Below are 19,434 nucleotides of genomic sequence, written 5' to 3' on the forward strand. Positions count from 1 at the left end.
TATGTTCCACTGGAAAAAAAATGGTTAATGTAATTGTGTAGATTTTTCCCTTCTTGTTTTTTTGTACTGTATAGCCCATTCTTTGCTTTATGTACAAATACCCTGATTTCTAAATGCTACTTATTTTCTGCCGAAATAAAATATCCTTTCAATTTAGTGAGTAACTTTGTATGTATGTGCATTTGTTTGGAAGAGATAGTAAATAATAGTAATTTAATTTATGTAGCTCAGCTTTTTCTTTTAAGAAGATTCATTAATTCACATATGCTAAAATTATTTTTTATTTCCCTTTACCAGAATAAATCTTTCCTGCTAGAATGATGCTTTTTTCTTGAGTAGATACTGCCCCTCTTTAAAGTATCTTAGCTTAGAATTAAAAAAAAAAAACCAGTTAATTTTTTATCAAAAACGAATCCTGGACATTATTGGATGGTGGAGTTGGCTTAATGACTTAACTATGTCAGGTCTGACATCTGTGTTAATTCTCTAAGCCTTTTCCTTTTGATTACAACATGGCTGCCATCAATCCAGCCATCATATCTACTTTTAAGTCAGGAAGAAATGGAAAGGACCTGCCTTTTGCTTATAATTTTAAAAATAAATATAAACTATTCTCAGGAAGTTCTGTAACCTGAAAATAGAAATGCTACTCATTTTCTACTTGAAATAATATTTTTATCTTTCAAATTAATTATGTGAAAGGTTATAAAATATATCTTTATTACATGATTTCACATATATTCATTTAAGAAATATTGTTCACTAACTATGTTCCATACAATGTTTTAGAAGTTAAGATTACAAATACTAATAAAAGAGGGATTTTGCATTTAAGTTGCTTCTGGATTCATCATGAAGAAATACAAGAAAACAGACAAGAATAGTACTGTGTGAATGATAAAGCATAGAGCTTTGCACTGCAAAAGCATCAGATAGGGTATGGAGTTGCTCTCTGTTAGCTGGAACAGAGAGACTTGACCTGGGATCTGGAGCATGAAGATAAGGTGATTGATAAAAGCAAAAGGAAGGTATGGAGGTTATCTAGGCACCAGGGCCTGCATGTGCAAAGACCTGGAAGTGACAGAGTGTATGACTTACTCAAGAACAAGTGATTGCATATGGCTGGACCACAGGCGTGAAGGATGGAAATCTAGGCACATACTTTACTCAGGACTTTGGTCTTCATCCTCTCCATGATAATTGTGCTATAGCCTTATTTTACCTGACGCTAATTACTTAGAACTTAGTTTTGGTTCCACTCTTCTGGAACTTGTAAACCAATAAGGCAAATATTTTTCTTGTATTAACAGTGGTATTTAGTAGAAACTGTATATTGGTGATCTGCTGGCCTATTCTGACCTACAGCCATGGATAGTGGTGTATTGTTTTTTATTTTGTTTTTTTTTTTTTTTTTTTTTTTTTGAGACGGAGTCTCACTCTGTCACCCAGGCTGGAGTGCAGTGGCCGGATCTCAGCTCACTGCAAGCTCCGCCTCCTGGGTTCATGCCATTCTCCTGCCTCAGTCTCCCGAGTAGCTGGGACTACAGGCGCCCGCCACCTCGCCTGGCTAATTTTTTGTCTTTTTTAGTAGAGACGGGTTTCCTGTGTTAGCCAGGATGGTCTCGATCTCCTGACCTTGTGATCCACCCGTCTCGGCCTCCCAAAGTGCTGGGATTACAGGCTTGAGCCACCTCGCCCGGCCTGTTTTTTAACCTGTACAGAATAAAAAATTGAATCAGTTTCCAACATTTAACAATCAAGAGATTTCACAGATGAAACTAGTTTTTCTGGAAAAACGGGAAGATCTGGAAATCCTGGGCCTGCATTCCCATACGGCAACAGTCTGCTGGAGCTGAGTAAGGGTAGGTAGTATCTGGTTCACTACAGTCTTCATTTTCTGTTGTTTTACAACATGCTCACCTAACTAATTAAAAGTGCTTGGTTGACTGGTGAAGACACTTATATTTGCTATCTCTAGTGCTGATAGAGACAGGAGGAAGCCAAATGCCTAGGCAGATAGGAGTGGGTACCCGGTGAAACCCTACCTTCAAGTGGAAGGTTTAAAGCCTACAACCCAGCCACATGGGGGACTTTCCCGCCTTTGGATAAGGTAATCACCCACTGCTTCCCCTTTCCACCGAGAGCTGTTCTGTTGCTCAATAAAATTATTCTCTGCCCTCCTCACCCTTCAATGTCCAGTGTATCCTCATTCTTCTTGGGTGCAGTACAAGCTCAGGAATCACCAAATGGGGTTACAAGCTATGACACAGGCAAGCTGGGGCATGCCAATGTGGCAGAGCGAGGCCCAGGCAGGGTGTTGCTAGCTGGGAGTCCCCAGCTTGCAAAGTGACCGAGAAGAAAAGTCCTGCATCTGTGCAGGACATAGAACTACATACATTTGGTTAACTTGCACAATAGCAGTTCTGGACAAGGTGTAGTGACGTAGTTCTGTTTTCACTGATGCAAACTGACCATGTGATCAGTGGGTTCACACTGGCCAATAGCTTGCTTCAGAGAACAGAAATGAAGCACCTCTGTGTTATGAATCTTGTTTTTAATTATCTTATATAATGTTTGTAACCTTCAAAATGGTTGCCCCTGATAGACCTTATAATCTAAAAATCCCTTCAGCAAATTATAAGAAAAGGAACATAAGATTATGAGTCTGGAGGCATGATGACTTGATATTAACAAACATCCAAATGGTATTGGTTGACCATTTAATTTCCTTGGCCCTCAGAAACTTCTGTTAGAAAATGTCTATAATGTCCCACCCAGTATCTATCTGAGAAGGTTATTACTGGCATTCAAGTGAAACAGGGTATGTTACAAGAAAAGCAGGTAACTACTGAGGACCCACAGATGAAAGGAAATGTTGCTTATGGTTAGGAGTCTTGGGATCTTGATAAAATGTCTGACCAGAAAGTACGACTGGCTAAAGGAAACTGTCCAACTTTTTTTTTTTTTTGGGGCGGAGTCTCGCTCTGTCGCCCGGACTGGAGTGCAGTGGCCGGATCTCAGCTCACTGCAAGCTCCGCCTCCCGGGTTTACGCCATTCTCCTGCCTCAGCCTCCCGAGTAGCTGGGACTACAGGCGCCCGCCACCTCGCCCAGCTAGTTTTTGTATTTTTAGTAGAGACGGGGTTTCACCGTGTTAGCCAGGATGGTCTCGATCTCCTGACCTCGTGATCCACCCGTCTCGGCCTCCCAAAGTGCTGGGATTACAGGCTTGAGCCACCGCGCCCGGCCGAAACTGTCCAACTTTAAACCAAAATATGATTCCATATGGAGACTTTAAGGGATGTGCTTGGTAGACAGACTAGCAGTAGACAAAGATTTCAAGAACTTTCTGCATTATGTTTTGCTCAGAGAGTGGATGGAATTTATTGAGCCTATTACTGTTTGGTCATTATTAGATTTGGTGACAAAAGCCTGTCTCTACTAAAAACACAAAAATAATTAGCTGGGTGTGGTAGCAGGTGCCTGTAATCCCAGCTACTAGGGAGGCTGAGGTAGGAGAATTGCTTGAACCTGGGAGCCGGAGGTTGCAGTGAGCCGAGAGCACCCACTGCACTCCAGCCTGGGCAATGATGTGAGACTCTGTCTCAAAACAAAAACAAAAACAAAAACAAATAAACAAACAAACAAAAAGATTTTAGATAACAAAAAGAAAAAAAGGTAAAGATTATATGGCCTAGTTCACTCATTTTAATGACAAAAAGATTCTCAGTGAGAAGAAGTAACTAATTAGTATCAGAGACAAAACAAGAAACATTGGACATCTAAACTCTCAATCCAATGATCCTTATGTTATGCCTCTGGTGTCACTTAGAAGAGAAAGATTTTGATGCTCACACGGGATTTACCTGAAAAGCTGTTGGTTTTTCTGTTTCCTAAGAAAGCTGGAGAAGACCCTTTTCTTTTGTATCATTCAAGGCTTATTTACTTTGTGGGTCAGCTAGGGGAGCCTCAATAAGTTGTGTTGGATGGATTTGGGGATCAACAGGGATTCTTATGAGATTTGATTTTTCAGTAGTTAGAGGAAATAGGAGCAAGATTGCTTAATTGCTTCAAATATTCTGGAAGGCAAGCATTCCAAGCACATCTTACTCTTTTGTCTGTTGGAGTCATAGGTCTTCAATCCTCCAAACACAAGAAGAATCTTCATTGCTAAAAATCTAGCATAATATTTTACACTCACAAGGAAACCTGTTGTAGGTGAGTAATATCATGTATCACCTCTAAGAAATTTTCTTACTTTTATAAAGTTTTGATAGCATTTCATATGAAAAAATATTTTCGTATTTGAAATTTTAAAAACTATAGTTTAATAGTGGCTTTTTCTGTTCAATGTGCTGCAAGAGGCAAGGGTTTCCCCAATGGGAAATATTATCAAAGGTTTAAAATCCTTTGGTAATGCTAGAATTGGACTATTAGTATGCTTATGTAAATCATTGTTGCCAATTATAATTTATCTATCAATTGAGATATTTCTAATTTTAGCTACAGTTAACCGTAAAAATAAATTCTTTATATTTGTTTAGTGAATTGCCAAATCTACTTGCATTTTTTTCCTGTTTCTTAAATCATTTTTTCTCTCTCTACTAGTCACATCGTGCATGGACTTTTATAACATAGCTTCCTAACTGATTTTCCTGCATCACTCTTTGTCTTGAATTTTGCCTATTGACAGCCTGATTAAGCTTGGAAATACAGTAGGAGAACCCCTTACCTGTAGCATAAGTCAGGAGAGGAACTTTAGTGGAAATACACTATTGGAAGTACACCAGATACAGAGATGAATAGATGCAGAGGTACCTGGTGAGTCCCAGTTTATCCTCACGGTCCTCCACATGGTGGTCCTCTCATCATCCAGACTACAGGACCTGCTGACCAGACTACAGGTCCACCACTGGATGCTTGATTTCAGACCCACAGAGGCAGTAGCTGCCAAAGACAAAAGCTCTCCTGAGGTCTCCCTGAGCTCCTGCTCGCAGCCCTGCTTCACAGGTTGGCTGTGCTTCACTTAAGTCTCTCTGAAAGCGTTGTCTTGCCAACCCGAGTCAGTGCTTCCTGACTTTTCCATCCTCCGACTCCCTCTTCCAGACCTTTCCTTTCCTTGCTTTTCCCACAATTGTGTAAACTCTAATTCCTATGGTAAATCCTTTATGGATTTATCATAATGCTCATAGTGGCTCTGCTTCCACTATTAAAGCCCAGCTGATACACCTTGAACTCACCCATTGCCTTTACCAGAGCAAAACTTTTATAGTGAAAGTGATCATGAACTGACTTAATTGCCCCTCTCCCCTTTCCTTGATTAATCCTTGATCCTCTTCATCTCTTTCAAAACTCTCACTTCCTAGGTTTCAGAGCTCTCTCTCCCTGGGTTCTGCCCTCCTGGGCCACACACCCACATACTTTTGAGTTCAGGGCTTTTGCTCGGACTCATTTGCTAATACAGCAGGCTAGGATTTTATGTGGAGCAGATCTCAATTCAAACTCTTGGGTTGCCCTTTCTAGCTGTGGACTTAGATAAGTTATTTGACATTTGTTAGGTATAACTTGCTCACATGTAAGAGGGGGATAATGTCATAGTTACCTTATGAGGATGGTAGGAGATGTAGATACAAAATTGAAAAGCATCTAGCAGTGCCGTATACCTGGGGGTGACTCCACAGATATTGACTTTCTTCCTCTTTTACTTTACGCTGTGAACAGTCCTCCATTGCCTTCAAAGGAGAAGAAGTGACCTCATGGTCCAAATGTTTTACTGCCTCTAGTACTGCAAACCCCAGTGGAGAAGGTTCCTGGCTGAACCATGAATTGAAACACCTAGCACTGAAGTAAGAACATCTTGGTTCAAGGGCAAGGGGCTCTATCTTTTAATATGGGTGATTGTTCCTATGAGTGATTACAGTGAAGCTGTATTTTGAAAAATTGCTGATATTGATGCTGATTACAGATACGAAGAATCGACAAAATGAGAAGAGAAAAATGAAAAATTGAACTTTCCTGTAAAAGCAATACTAATTACAGACATTTATATCCATGGCTTATTATTTATACCTAATTAGTATGCAGCACAATGGCAATGATGCCAGTCATTACATATATCACACCACTAACTTGTTTCACTCAATTGCAACAATAATTTCTCTCCATCGACCCTTGGCTATTGGTTTGTTGTTCAGGTTTGTTCATCTACTGACAACCTAAAGTAATTAGAGAATGGCAGCTTCCACAAAGAGAATACTGATGTATAGTGATCATTTTTTGCACTTCATCCCTCAAACAGTACTGTGGCAAAGTTGCTATTCTTATCTGCATTTTTCTGATAGGAAGCTGAGGCCCAAAGAATGTAACTAAATGCCTAAAGCCGTAAATATAGACATTGGACTCAAATACTTTTCTCTTCCAACCTCTTACTGGAACCTATGCGGTAAAGCTGATCTGTTGGAAGACGTTTAGTGACACATAAATGTCTTTAATGGCATGAAAATGACATGAGATAGATTTGTAAAATCAAGATTTGTAGGTTTAGGCTTGAGTTCTACGTCCTAGTGCAAAGGATGTGACTGCTTATCTTTCCCTGGGGTCAGAATTCCTGATATTCTTGTTTTTTAATGCTTGTGTCTGCCTGCACTTTGTAATCTGTAGGCTTCCTAAAAGCTCCAACAATTTAAAAACAATAAATCATTCGACATCTTCTAGCTTGTTTGTTTTTCTTTTTTAGAGACAGAGTCTTGCTGTGTCACACAGGCTGGATTGCAGTGATGTAGTCATAGCTCACTGCAGCCCTGACACCTTGGGCTCAAGGGCTCTCCCAACCTCCACCTCCCAAGTAGCCAGGACTACAGATGCACACCATCATGCCTGGCTCATTTTTTTTTAAATTTTAAAACATTTCTTGTGGAGACAGGGTCTTGCTATGTTGTCTAGGCTCATCTTGAACTCCTGAGCTCAAGAGATCCTCCTGCCTCAGCCTCCCAAAGTGCTGAGATTAAGGGTGTGAGCCACTGTGCCCAGCCCTTATTGCATTTTTGAGCTACCCAAATGGCCTAGCACTGTCTTCGATATTTCAGAAGTATCATACTCTGTTCCAAACAAAATGTAACATTCCCTGTGGACAGTGTGGTTCCTAACCCAAGTGGACAGTGGGTCCTCATGCCTTATGGCTCTAGAGAAAAGAAGGCTGCAATTGAACTCAAGTTGTTCAGTGAGGCCAAGAAATACTCCCTGTTACTCTGATCTGACGATTTTGAGATTTATCTGCAAGGTGTGGGGGAGAAGGAAAGTCTATGTGCCATGCTTAAAGGAAAGGATAATGGGTTAAAGAAGACTTTGATGAACCTTTGAAGTCTTAAGAAAGCTAGATCACATCATTTTCTCCAAAGGTGTTTCAGTCGCCCTTTTTACCTTGGGGTTTGGCAGTTGCTTTATGCCCCCTAAAAACAATGTACCAATTATCCAGTGACTAGTGTTCCAATTAATTTATGGACATGAAGATTAACATGCAATCTGCTAATGCATTAATGAGTTTATAATATTTAGAAATAGGACGACCAAAACTGGTAGACCAATTCTGAGTTTTATCAACCTCAGTGGTTGTTTCCCTACAAAGAAACTAATTGTTTTCCTCTGGGTAATGATAATTAACAAAATTCCTATTGTGTTCCTGATCAGTTCACAGCTGGTACTTTGATAATCACAAACACTTGGTTTTATGAGGTGACATTAAACTCCTGCCTAACTTGGGAAGTACATTAATTGTATACTATTGCCTGAGCTTATTAATTCTAAATTATGCCTCAATGAACTTCTCAAATTGGGAGCAACATTTATATTAATAAACTGTAGTCAGTGAGTGGGAGGGAGGGAGGGAGAGAGAGATCATAAGAATCTACTACTGAGTGTAGATTTTGTCTGCTCCAGATGTTATAGTTGGGTTTAAAAAACTTTGATATGTTTGAATAAATTCCAAAGGAACATCTCATCCCTTCTTCTTTTTTTTTTTTTTTTTTTTTTTGAGACGGAGTCTCACTCTGTTGCCCAGGCTGGAGTGCAGTGGCGTGATCTTGGTTCACTGCAACCTCTGCCTTCCAGGTTCAGGCAAGTCTCCTGCCTCAGCCTCTCAAGTAGCTGGGATTATGGATGTCCGCCACACACACCTGGCTATTATTTTGTATTTTTATTAGAGGCGGAGTTTCACCCTGTTGGTCAGTGGTCTTGAACTCCTGGCCTCAATTGATCCGCCCACCTCTGCCTCCCAAAGTGCTGGGATCACAAGCATGAACCACTGCGCCCAGCCTCATCCATTCTTATAATGCATTTTTAGGCATTCTTTTTTCATTAAGCAGGAAAAACGAAGTGCTAGGGAGGCCTGAGATTTGTGGTTGAAATGTGTTCAGAGTGCTGCCCTCCCTCATTCCTTGGAACTTTCTGAAGGACCAGAGCTGACCTGAGGACCTGTTGGGTGTATATCACTGAGGGAGTTCCAGGGCTATGCAGGGAAGCCCTGAGTGGGATGCAGTGATTCTTCTCTACTGTGTCTACTTCCATGAGGGCTGCCATCCTTCATGTAACAGTACCTTTAGGAACAGGGACCATATAGCTATATATTTCTATTTCTAAGTTTCAAACAGTGCTTGGCAGCTAACAGGTGGTCAACTAATGTTTGTCGGATGAATGAATGGTGGTACCAAGGAAGAATGGCATGTTTAGTCCTGGCTGCTAAAGGAGGTTTAATGGTAATTGGCCAATGTGTGGTGATTAAGCCTCAACAGTTACATAGAAGAAACCATGTTTATACTGATGTTGCTTTAACAATGCCATTAAAGTCTGGCACCGTGGCTCATGCCTGTAATCCTAGCACTTTGGGAGGCTGAGGCGGATGGAGCACTGAGGCCAGAAGTTCGAGACCAGCCCGGCCAACATGGCAAAACCCCATCTCTACTAAAAGTACAAAAACTAGCCAGGTGTGGGGGCACACACCTGTAATCCCAGATACTCAGGAGGCTGAGGCATGAGAATTGCTTAAGTCCAGGAGGTAGAGTTGCAGTGAGCCAAGATTGCACCATTGCACTTCAGCCTGGTGACAGAGTGAGCCTCCGTCTAAAAAAAATAAAAGCCAGTGAATGTTACTTCTATCTTAAATTTCCAGTATAGCAACTTAAAAAAGTGATCTTTAGTTTTTATAGATACATAGTAGTTGCACATATTTATTATTTATGGGGTACATGTGATATTTTGATACAAGCATACAATGTGTAATGATCAAATCAGGGTAATTGCAATATCCAACACCTTAAACATTTATTACTTCTTTGTGTTAAGAACATTCCAATTCTACTGTTTTAGTTATTTCAACAATAAATTATTATTAACTATGGCAAATTTTAAAATACAATAATATCATGCTGATGAGGATATGTGAAAGACACATTCATGCAACTCTTTTGGAAAGAAATTTAGCAGTATCTATCAAGAACTTGGACAATTTTTGTTATCTTCATTCTGGTAAAATTCAGCATCTGTAAGTCAGTTTTTTTTTTTTTTTGTATGAGTCCCAGGTCCAGCTTTGTTACCTAATACAAGTCCAGCCTCTGGAACATTCAAATTCACTGTTCCAAAGTTTAATTAAAAACACAATTTACAAATATTTAATATCTTCTGAAAAGCATTTCTAAGTTAAGAATGAAAAAGTATGTACATAATATATAATCAAATACCAGGCGGCCTCAACTTCCACCAGGTCCACAGTCAGCAACATCCATCTTTTTAGGCTCTTCAATATATTCTGTCAAATCCACAAAGTTGTTTTCCATGACAGGGGAAAGAATGGAAATCCCCATTGCTTTCTGAACTCCATAGGTGCTTACGATATCACCTGGAGTTACTTGCTGTGCAAATTCTTTAAGATTACTGGTCACTTGTTCAGCAGGATGCATTTCTCTGTATGAGGGACCCAAGAGACAGATCATGTTGGGAGAGGGTCTGGTGCTCAAACATTCATTCTGGGCTTCCTGGGGTTCCCTGAGCAATCTGGTGGTCTCATCAAGTTTCCTCTGGAATATTTCAGCTTCGTCAGAGTCAAAAACTTCAGTTAGAATGCCAAAGTTTGTTACTGCTTTCAGCGCTATGAGCCTGTCTTGAGTATTGGAGTCCAAACCTCCTGGTGGCTCTACTTCTATAATCTCCATTTCTTTTGCTGTGTCAAGTGTCCTAGTGCAGCCTTGCATCTTCAGGCAATGACATCTCCAAATCTTGTAGGGTCCTGGAATGTCCTCCGTTTGTTAAAACATCCAGTAAACTATCTGCCATCTTGGCACATGGCCAACAACTCATGGATGCTGAAATTGCTTGGAAGATCAGAGTCTCCCCCATAGGTTGAATAGACTAAATCAGAATCATCCTTACTGATATTCGCAAATGTGGAGTCATAATGCGGTGCCTAAGAACTGTAGGGCCCGTAATTCAAAGAGAACACTGGAGTGACTTTGTTCTTTTGATGCTCTTTGAACCCCTGCAAAGTATTCACTCCAGACTGAAGTCTTCCAGTTGTCATTCCCAGTCTCACAGGGCAGTAGCCTGGCTTTCCTACAATGGGATCCACAGGATGGAGAAGTCCCAACATCGTTGTTCCATCTGGTTTTCTTCTTTCAAATTCGCACTGACTGTTCACAAGCTGCCTGGTCAGTTTTCTTCCAGATTCCTTCACGATACGGTCAAGCTGCTCCTGCTCTCTCTCTAAATTATTGCTTTTAAACTTATCTTCAAGCATATGTTATTTTTCTTTTTATTTTGTTTGCTGGGACTCTTGATGGCATGTGCTTTGGCATCTCCAGAGTTCTCTCTCTCTCTCAGTCAGCAGCCTCCCTCCTCCCCACTCTGTGAGGTGTCTGTTCTATCATTCTGTTTTCGAGTTTTGTACAAGTCAGCCATGAAGTCTACGCTCTGCTTCAGGCTCTGAATTCTTTCCTGGCTAAGAATTGTCATCCCTGAGCCCAACAGCTTATTTGCAGCTTTATAATAAATGGTCTCTGGTTTATTATAAGTCATGGCATTAGTACACATTAGTTTGAAGTTATCCTTTAGTTCATCTCTGGGCTGGTAGTCATTGTTCTTGATCTTTTCTTTCATGGTACTAAAATCCATTGGGTGTTTAATGATCATAGAGTAGCCAGGAGCAATACAATCAGTAACAGGAAATGAAAAGAAAGCACTTGGATCTTTTCTCTGCAATTGTCTCTCATCAGTTGATTCAAAGCTTCTTGAAGAGGTGTCTGTTCTACTTCTTCTTGTTTGGCTAAAGAGCTTGTGAGAGGCTTCCCAGGATACAAGTCTAATCTCACAGGGATGTGACACTGGAGGTCTTTTTCCACCTCATTCTCCACCCGGTCTCGATCTCGCTTCTTTTTATCCTCCTTAACTCTCTCCGTTTTCTGCCCTTTTCTTCCCCTGGAACCTGCTTCTCTCCTTTCTCTTTTTCCGCTTTCTGTCCTTGTGTTTGTCATGATCGTTTTTGACTTCGAAGAGGCTGGAGTCGTGTCCCGACCTGCCCATGGAGAGTTTGGTGACTTCGTTCCCTCCTACTTTGAGGACCAGCTTCAAGGGCTTCTCTACATACTCCTCGTAGAGGTGTTGGTCAGACTTGTGCTTCTCAGGCTTCCTGACCATGTCCCCCTGGGCCCCAGTGCCCGCCCCCCGCACCATGCCCAGAGGTTGCGGCACCGCTTCCTGTCCCGGCCAGGCCAGCGGAGGGCGGGAGCAGGGCCCACGAGACCCCGCGCCACGAGGCAGGAGGGCGGCGCTGGAAGACAGTTTTAATGAAGTAACTCAAAATAGAGAAATAGCTTTCTGCACACAAAGGTGGTGATCTCAGATTTATTTGAAATCATGGGAAATAATCTGAGTTTCCAATGAAGTGGGAATGGTATTGGTGCTTTACTGATTTAAAATGTTTTTCAAGACTTTACAGTAATACGAAGAATTCTTAGATTAAGGTATAAAGTGTATACATCATTATCACAAAAAAAATGTACTATATATAGAAAAGCCTAGAAGGAAATATTATTAAATATAAGAATAGAAAAGAGATTGGGATAAAATCCAGGGAAATATAAACATTTTTTAGTTATATTTTTGGTTTGTTTTTGTTTTCCCAGTTTTTAGTAGACCCTTTTAATGATGCCTCCTCAACTCCCTTTTGTTGAGAATATGTGACTCTGCTGGGTCTCCTCCTCTCTTCCTCACCCACCGCCCCCTCTAATCTCCCACTACCCTTTGCAGATTGGATCATGATGGACACCTGACTCATGCCGGGCAAATTGGAGTTTCTCCTCTGGGAATTTAGCATTGGAAATTCAGAGAAAGCAAGTCAGTTTGTATGCATGCCTGGGATTGAGAGACATGAACATTTTGGACTAGAGGTGCAGGTATCTTTTCCCACTTGCACAAAGAAAACAGATTTTAAGGAAAATAAGACGAAAGCAGATATACAAAGAAAGAAAAAGATAAGAGTTCATGGGATCTAACAGAGGAACTGGTTGATGATGACTTTCTAGTTTCTGGTTGTAGCCCTCATGAAGCCTGGCTGAGTACCATGAGATATTCTTGTGCCTTATAGTATACAGTATTGTTATTATTTATTCTCAAGTCAGTTTCTGTTCCTGCAATCAAGTATTACTATATAAGATGGCTTTACTTTTGGGTCTTTAAATCAGTGAAGCACTGTGATTCTATGTCCATGAATAACCTATGCTTCTTACTTGCTATAGTGTGTCAACAGAAGCTCTTGATAAAATATCTATTGTTTTTGGAAATACATCAATCATTATGTACACTATAATATTCTAGTAGTAATACATGATAACTAAAGACATTTCCAAAAATGTGCTAATTCACCAGGCTGGAGTGCAGTGGCCTGATCTCGGCTCACTGCAACCTCCGCGTCCCGGGTTCAAGCGATTCTCCTGCCTCAGCCTCCCGAGTAGCTGGGATTACAGGTGCACACCACCATGCCCAGCTAATTTTTGTATTTTTAGTAGAGATGGGGTTTCACCATGTTGGCCAGGAGGGTCTCGATCTCCTGACTTCGTGATCTGCCGGCCTCAGCCTCCCAAAGTGCTGGCATTACAGGCCTGAGCCACTGCACCCAGCCAGAAATATATCTTAATGTTAACTGTGGTATATTTGGGTTGTGGTTTTACAGATAATTTAAATTTTTCTCTTTGTATTTTCCAAATTTTCTATGATGTATATAAATTTAGTTGGTAATAAAATAAAAAGTTATTATTATTTTTTAATTTTATTGGGGATGGGTTTAGGAGTGGAAAGTTTAATAGACCAAAAAAAAAAGAAGAGAGAGGAAGCTTCCTCATGCTGAGAATGGAGGTTGCCCAGGAGTGGGTCTCCCAAAAGTTCTATTTTTAATGAAAAAATAATTACTTTAGTCACCAAAACAGTATTGTCAGTCTTCCTTTCTTATTCAATCAGGTGTAGGAGTTTAAGAAAGAAAGAGGGATGGAAGGAAGAATAGAGTGTGGGCTGCCTGGGATGCTCTACCTGTGGGCTTCAGGCCCTCTTGTTCTCTAGGGGAGTGTTGATGAGGACTGGGATTTTTTCCCGGCGAGGCTTAGAGTAGGTAGTGGCTGAAAGGTCTAGTTTGGAAGTAAATATCAGTTTTGAATCCTGGCTCTACTCTTTTCTCTCTCTGTAGACTTGGAAAATTACTTAACCCTTGTTAGTGTTGGCTTTCTCATCTGTGAAACGATGGAGCTAGCTCTTGGGATTGTTGAGAGCACAAAATGAGATAGCATAATCAATCATTTAGCAGAGTCACTGGGTCCTAATAAGTGGTTGTGGTGTTTTTTACCCTTACTGTTAGGTGACAGACGTAAATCCTCCGTAGGCACTCTATTAATCCTCTACATCTACTGGCTTTCATTATTTTTGTGTACACCTGACATGTCCGTCTTTCTATATCTCTAGCAATTCTAAAATAGTTAAATCAGTGCTTCTGAAACTTGAATGCCCATATGATTAACCTGTAGACCTTATTAAAGTGCAGATTCTGCCTCTGTATGTCTGGGGTGGGATTCAAGTTTTTAATTCTTAATAAGCTCTCACATGACATAAATGTTGATATCCAAAGATCACTTTTAGCAGCAAGGATTAGGATGGCCCAGCTCAAATCTAACATCTGTGTGAAATCATGAACAATGTCCCCAGACAGAATCATCTTTTCTTTCTTTGGCTCTTGAAGCACATCATTTATATTCCTAACTCAGCACTTAGCACATTCAGCCTGCTGTGGTGTATGCGATTCTGTTCATTTCTAACTAAACTCTTGACAGTAGACTGTGTGTTCAACTCCTGAAAGCTGTCAATGTCCACACAGGGATGTTGACGTACTTGACCCAGGATTATCATATTACTGAACTGGATAGAAAATAATCAAATAATGTCCTAAAATGACATTATTTTTTACATGAGCATTCACTTAGAAATCACCAACATCAATCAACTCAACTAGTGGGAATCATGAAAGAGAATAGTGGTGTGATCCACACAATGGATGATTTTGATTGCTTGGCAGGTGTTAACCCAATTACCACAACCAAGGAGGATTTAACAAGGGGATTCTTGTTACTTGCAACAAGTAAGGAGAACACTGGGGGTAGTTTCCAAACCAGTGCGTCTCTCCGAAGGAAGGTGAGAGCGGGGCTTTCATTATGCTGGTTGGCTGAGTCGCTGTATGAAAGGCGGGGTAAAGGCAGTGAAGGCACAGTCCTGATCATGCTTCTTCATACATTGCAGGTATAGAAAACGGTTAATAAAATCCTCCCTAGGAAGGGATTTTAAGATGGTAATAAGGAGAGTTCACAAAACTTCATCTCCAACTCAGGCAACTCTGGTTTTACCTGGTTTTTGTTTTACTGTAGCTGAGCTTCTTCCCGGAACCTTTTGAAACCACAGAAACTCAGTGTACCACAGTTACGAGTTACTAGGGTACCTTGAGTTACAATGTGAATGATCCCAAAAGGCAAATAAATCATTGTGATATCTTCCTTCTTTTAAAAATACACTATAGAAGGCAGGTGGGATGATTTACCGGGTGGGATGACAAAGCTAAGCTGAGATGATTTATTTTCCACAGATAGTCAAGTAAATGAGCAATAATTTGCCTTTCAAATTCTGAGTCTCTTCCCTGGCCATGCTTTAAATGGAACTTCCACATGGGCCAGAGCCCAAAATTGGATCCCTTTGCACAGAGGCTAGACATCGAAGTAGTGGCCTTTGGGGTAACACAGACTCACTTCTGTTGAGAGTAATTAGCGAAGAAAATTTGTGGGAACTGAGGAAGATTCAGCAGAAGTCTGCCCTCTCTGGACATTTTTTGGTGGCTAGGAAGCAGGGCAATTGTCCTGCCTGACTGTGGGGTTTGTTCAGCCTTATCATGCACAGCTATTGCATAATTCCGACTTTCCTTCTCTGGAGTAACTGACATTTCACTTCAGAAGGACTTTCAATTTTATTTAAAAAATCCAGTCAACATAAATAGAAGAGAAATTCAATTTTCAGTTACATTTTACTCCGCTACCACTTATGTCCTTAGGGAAGCTTAAAGAATTTTCATCAGTACACTAAAAATTGGATAGTTGGGTATGTTGCAAAACTTTGAACACTTGATTCAGAATTCCCACTATTGCTAAGACATTCTTATAAAGCAATATTTTGGGGGGAACTTAGCAAGTACTGTTTTTGTGAAGTGGTCCCAGTGGGAATGAGGTTTATGCCTGACTCTTTTTTAAAAATTTGGTTTGTGCCTCTTGTGCCTGGTATCCAGTATTAGTTACAGAGTAAACAGTATTTTCCGATGACTGACAGGGTCAGCTGTTCTGGGAATGTGGCCGTTGACCTCCCTGATGGATTACTCTCCTGCAAGCTGCTTCCAAGTCAGTAGAAAGGTAAGCATTCTTTCTGTATAAGTGCAGATTGCTTTGGAACATGTTACAATTTCAACTGATAAAACTGAAAGTACATTTTGGGCACACTGTCTCAAAGGGCACGGAGTTGTTACTTTAGGGGCGAAATGATTTATCATGTCAACACAACCATGACAGTTAAGCTGCTGGGTTTAGGGGAGGGGTGAGCTGGGTGTTGAATCTGGTTGTGTTGATTAAGTCATAAAAACCTAGGAAAACTTAAATCCGGAACTCCTTTCCAAAGTTAGAAACACACGTTGTAATTCTGTTTCTGAGTCCTTTTCCCTAAAATCTTGTGAGTTTATCTTGGTTTGTTGTTTTTACTCCTGAAATAGTAATGGTGTGTGTGTGTGAGAGAGAGAGACAGAGACAGACAGACAGACAGATATACAGAAAGTGGCTACTAGGAACTACTAGGAAGTTGAAAGGGCCTAGAAATATATTTATTGCAAATGCAAGAGCAAAACCTCTTCAACCACGTACCTCTGTGGATGTAATCATGCACAAGAGAAAATATATTGAAAGCCCCTTGAAAACGTGTTATTATATAGTAGTTGAGAAAATGGAACATGCTGGACTTGATTCTCAACTGATTTTAGCCAGTTTGTTTTATAAACTCTGAAGGTATGAATTTAGTTTTATATCCTAATTACTATTGTTATGTAGAAATTGTCATCAGTGTTAATAGCAGCAGTTTTTTAAAACCTCACATTTTACTTTTCAATAAGTTTCCAATAAAGGAATTGCATTTTTTAGATGATGCACAAATTAAAAAAAAAAACCTTTTCAAAGTTCTTACAGTTCTCACTTGATTCAAATATTTTCTAATGCTTTAAAAACACTCTACCTCAGAAGTAATTTTAGAAAGACCCTGTTTTCTCCCTTAGATGGAATAAAATGTCTTTTTTACAGTCATTCAAAAAATATGGCCCAGAACCAAAATAAGGGGAAAACCAGTATCAAAAGAAGACAAAAAGTCACATTCCAGTAGAAATAGTTTATGTTTCACTGAAGAACAGTAATTACAAAGGTACAAGTTTGTTAAGCTGTCATTATCATAATTATCATCTACTGATATTTTGGGGTTGGTTTTTTTTTATCGGCTTGGCAGCTTCAACTTACAAACAATATTTATTATATAGTGACAAATTCAACTTTAAGAAATTTCTCTATAGACATTATCTTTTCACAAGCTCTGAGTACCCACCACAACTTTTAGAACTCAGTACTGCTTGCCTACAGAATCCATAACAGATGCCTTAAAAAGGGTGGTGATGGGAGGTTAAAAGTCTTCCTGTAGAAGAGTTGACAGCTGCTCCTTGAGAGTTTGCAGCTGCCAAAGCTGATAAATAGATTCAGGTAAGGATGCTGAGACAACCAGAAAGAGCTGGGAACCATTCTCTTGCTTGCCTCCACCCCCTGCCTCCCCAATGCTGTGACTACCAATTGGAACACAACTTTCTAGAGACAAAGGCATAAGCTCTGAACTAAGAGCAACACCAACAGATCAGAAATTAACTGTTTGAGATCAGTGCTCAGTGCTTGGTCTGAGCTACCTTTGGATTAGGCTCTTGGGTACCTGACGCATGTGCTGAGTATGGTATCCTGGTCAATCATTAAATGGGTGTGGAGATTACATGGGCTTCTGAATTGATCAAGGGGGGAATAACAGACTCATGTTCTGGATGGGCTACGTGGAATGATAAGAAACCCGTATAAAAGCATCAACTGTCCCAGAAGAGGACCCCTGTCTTAGTAAAAAGGTATTTATCCTTAGAGCATATAATGGGGAAGATCCTGGGTTGTCTATGCCATGTTTGGCAGATTGCCATTCTTTCAAAAGGAAACAGCATTTGTTTTCATTTATGCCTTCTCTACCTTGTGTAGTTTCAGCAGTAGAGCATCTATCTGTGCTTTTTTTTTGTGGAGAAGGAAGTTTTTAAAATGGCAGTTGAGTTAAATCAACTTTAACCACTATTAAGGTTAATTTACATTTGGCTCTCTGATCCAGTACATGAACAAGCAATTTTAATTGCTGTAAGTTCCACTTTCCTCCAGTTTCTGAATACGGGCACAAACTCATCAGGCACTTATTTGGGAAGCATGTGTATTGAATACAAAAGAATGAAAAGAGGTGGGAATATCTTGAACCAAATATTATTTGCCAGCAGTCATTTGTTTCCATTTTGAATGGAATTCTTGCTTGGCTACTGCAGTTTACATTTTAATTTCCTGTTTGGAGCGACCCTATGTGTGTATTATATTCCTGGGAAAAATAATAACTTTCCAGCTTAAAAAGGAATTACAAATCTTCCTTTGTCAATTTTTTTTAAATAATAGCCTTCTTAACATATAACTTATATGCTATAAAACTTATCCTTTTACACTGTACATACACTTCAGTGATTTTTAGTATATTTTCAAAGTTGTACAAAATCATCATCAATGTCTAATTTCATAACGTTTTCATCATCCAAAAGAGTAACTCTATTCCCATTAGTAGTCACTCCCTGTTCTGCCTTCCCTCCTACCACTGGAAACCACAAATGATCTTTCTGATTCCATGAATTTGCCTATTGTGGACATTTTATGTAAATAAATCATGTAATAGGTCATCTTTCGTGACTGGCTTCTTTTGCTTGTTGTATTTTCAAGGTTCATCCCTGCTCTTGCATGTATTAATACTTAATTCCTTTTTATTGCTGAATAATTTTCCCTGTATGGATATACCACATCTGTTTTACCGTCCATATACTGGTAGATATTTGTGTTTTTCCCACCTTTCGACAATTACAAATAATGCTGTCATGAATATTTGGGTAGAAGTTTTGTGTGTACACAGGTTGTCACTTCTCTTGTGTATATAGATAGTGGTGGAATTTCTGGGTAATATTGTAATTCTATGTATAGCATTTTGAGGAATTGCCACATAGTTGTCTAAAGTGGCTGTGCCCCTTTATAATTTCAGGAGTAATATAAGAGGGTTTTAATTTCCTCACATCCTTGCCAATGCTTGTTATTTTTTGTGTTTTGTTTTAGCCGTTCTAATAGGTGTGAAGTGTTATCTCCTGGTTTTGCTTTGTGCTTCCTAATCACTGTGATGTTGAACATCTTTCCATGTGCTTGTTGGCCATTTGTTTTCTTTGGAGAAATGTCTATTCAAATCTTTTGTCCATTTTTTTACATTGGGTTATTTGTCTTTTTATTGTTGAGTTGCAAGAATTCTTTATGTATCCTGGATACAAATCTTTTATCAGATAAATAACTTGTAAATATTTGCTCTTATTTTCTGTTTCAGTGGTTTCCAACCTCTTTGGTTTCCCAGAAGACAATTTTTCGACAGATGGGGCTAGGGGTGGGGGATGGTTTCTGGGTGAAACTGTGCCACCTCAGATCATCAGGCATTTGTTAGATTCTCATAAGGAGCATGAAACCTGAATTCCTTA

The 19,434-nt window shown here is 39.8% G+C and overlaps 1 protein-coding gene, 1 long non-coding RNA gene and 1 pseudogene across 2 annotated transcripts in view; 2 read left to right on the forward strand and 1 right to left on the reverse strand.

Annotated features, from left to right (window-relative positions):
• The first annotated feature begins 1,704 nt into the window (after nt 1-1,704).
• LOC117087378 lies at nt 1,705-12,472 on the forward strand. Its single transcript, XR_004438784.1, has 4 exons — nt 1,705-1,862; nt 4,033-4,217; nt 5,740-5,845; nt 12,291-12,472. It is a non-coding gene; the product is annotated as an uncharacterized LOC117087378 (long non-coding RNA).
• Nucleotides 9,619-11,678, reverse strand: LOC117087377 (annotated as a pseudogene).
• Nucleotides 12,473-15,890: 3,418 nt separating the features above from the next.
• The window catches only part of MLIP (muscular LMNA interacting protein), a 262,957-nt gene continuing 259,413 nt past the window's right edge, over nt 15,891-19,434 (forward strand). Inside the window, exon 1 of the mRNA XM_033217477.1 lies at nt 15,891-15,970. Within this exon, the coding sequence (XP_033073368.1) occupies nt 15,908-15,970 (63 nt within the window). The 5' untranslated portion in view covers nt 15,891-15,907. The remainder of the gene's footprint in view (nt 15,971-19,434) is intronic.

Source organism: Trachypithecus francoisi, unplaced genomic scaffold, assembly GCF_009764315.1.
Source record: "Trachypithecus francoisi isolate TF-2019V2 unplaced genomic scaffold, Tfra_2.0 Lachesis_group10, whole genome shotgun sequence".
Classification (NCBI taxonomy): domain Eukaryota; kingdom Metazoa; phylum Chordata; class Mammalia; order Primates; family Cercopithecidae; genus Trachypithecus; species Trachypithecus francoisi.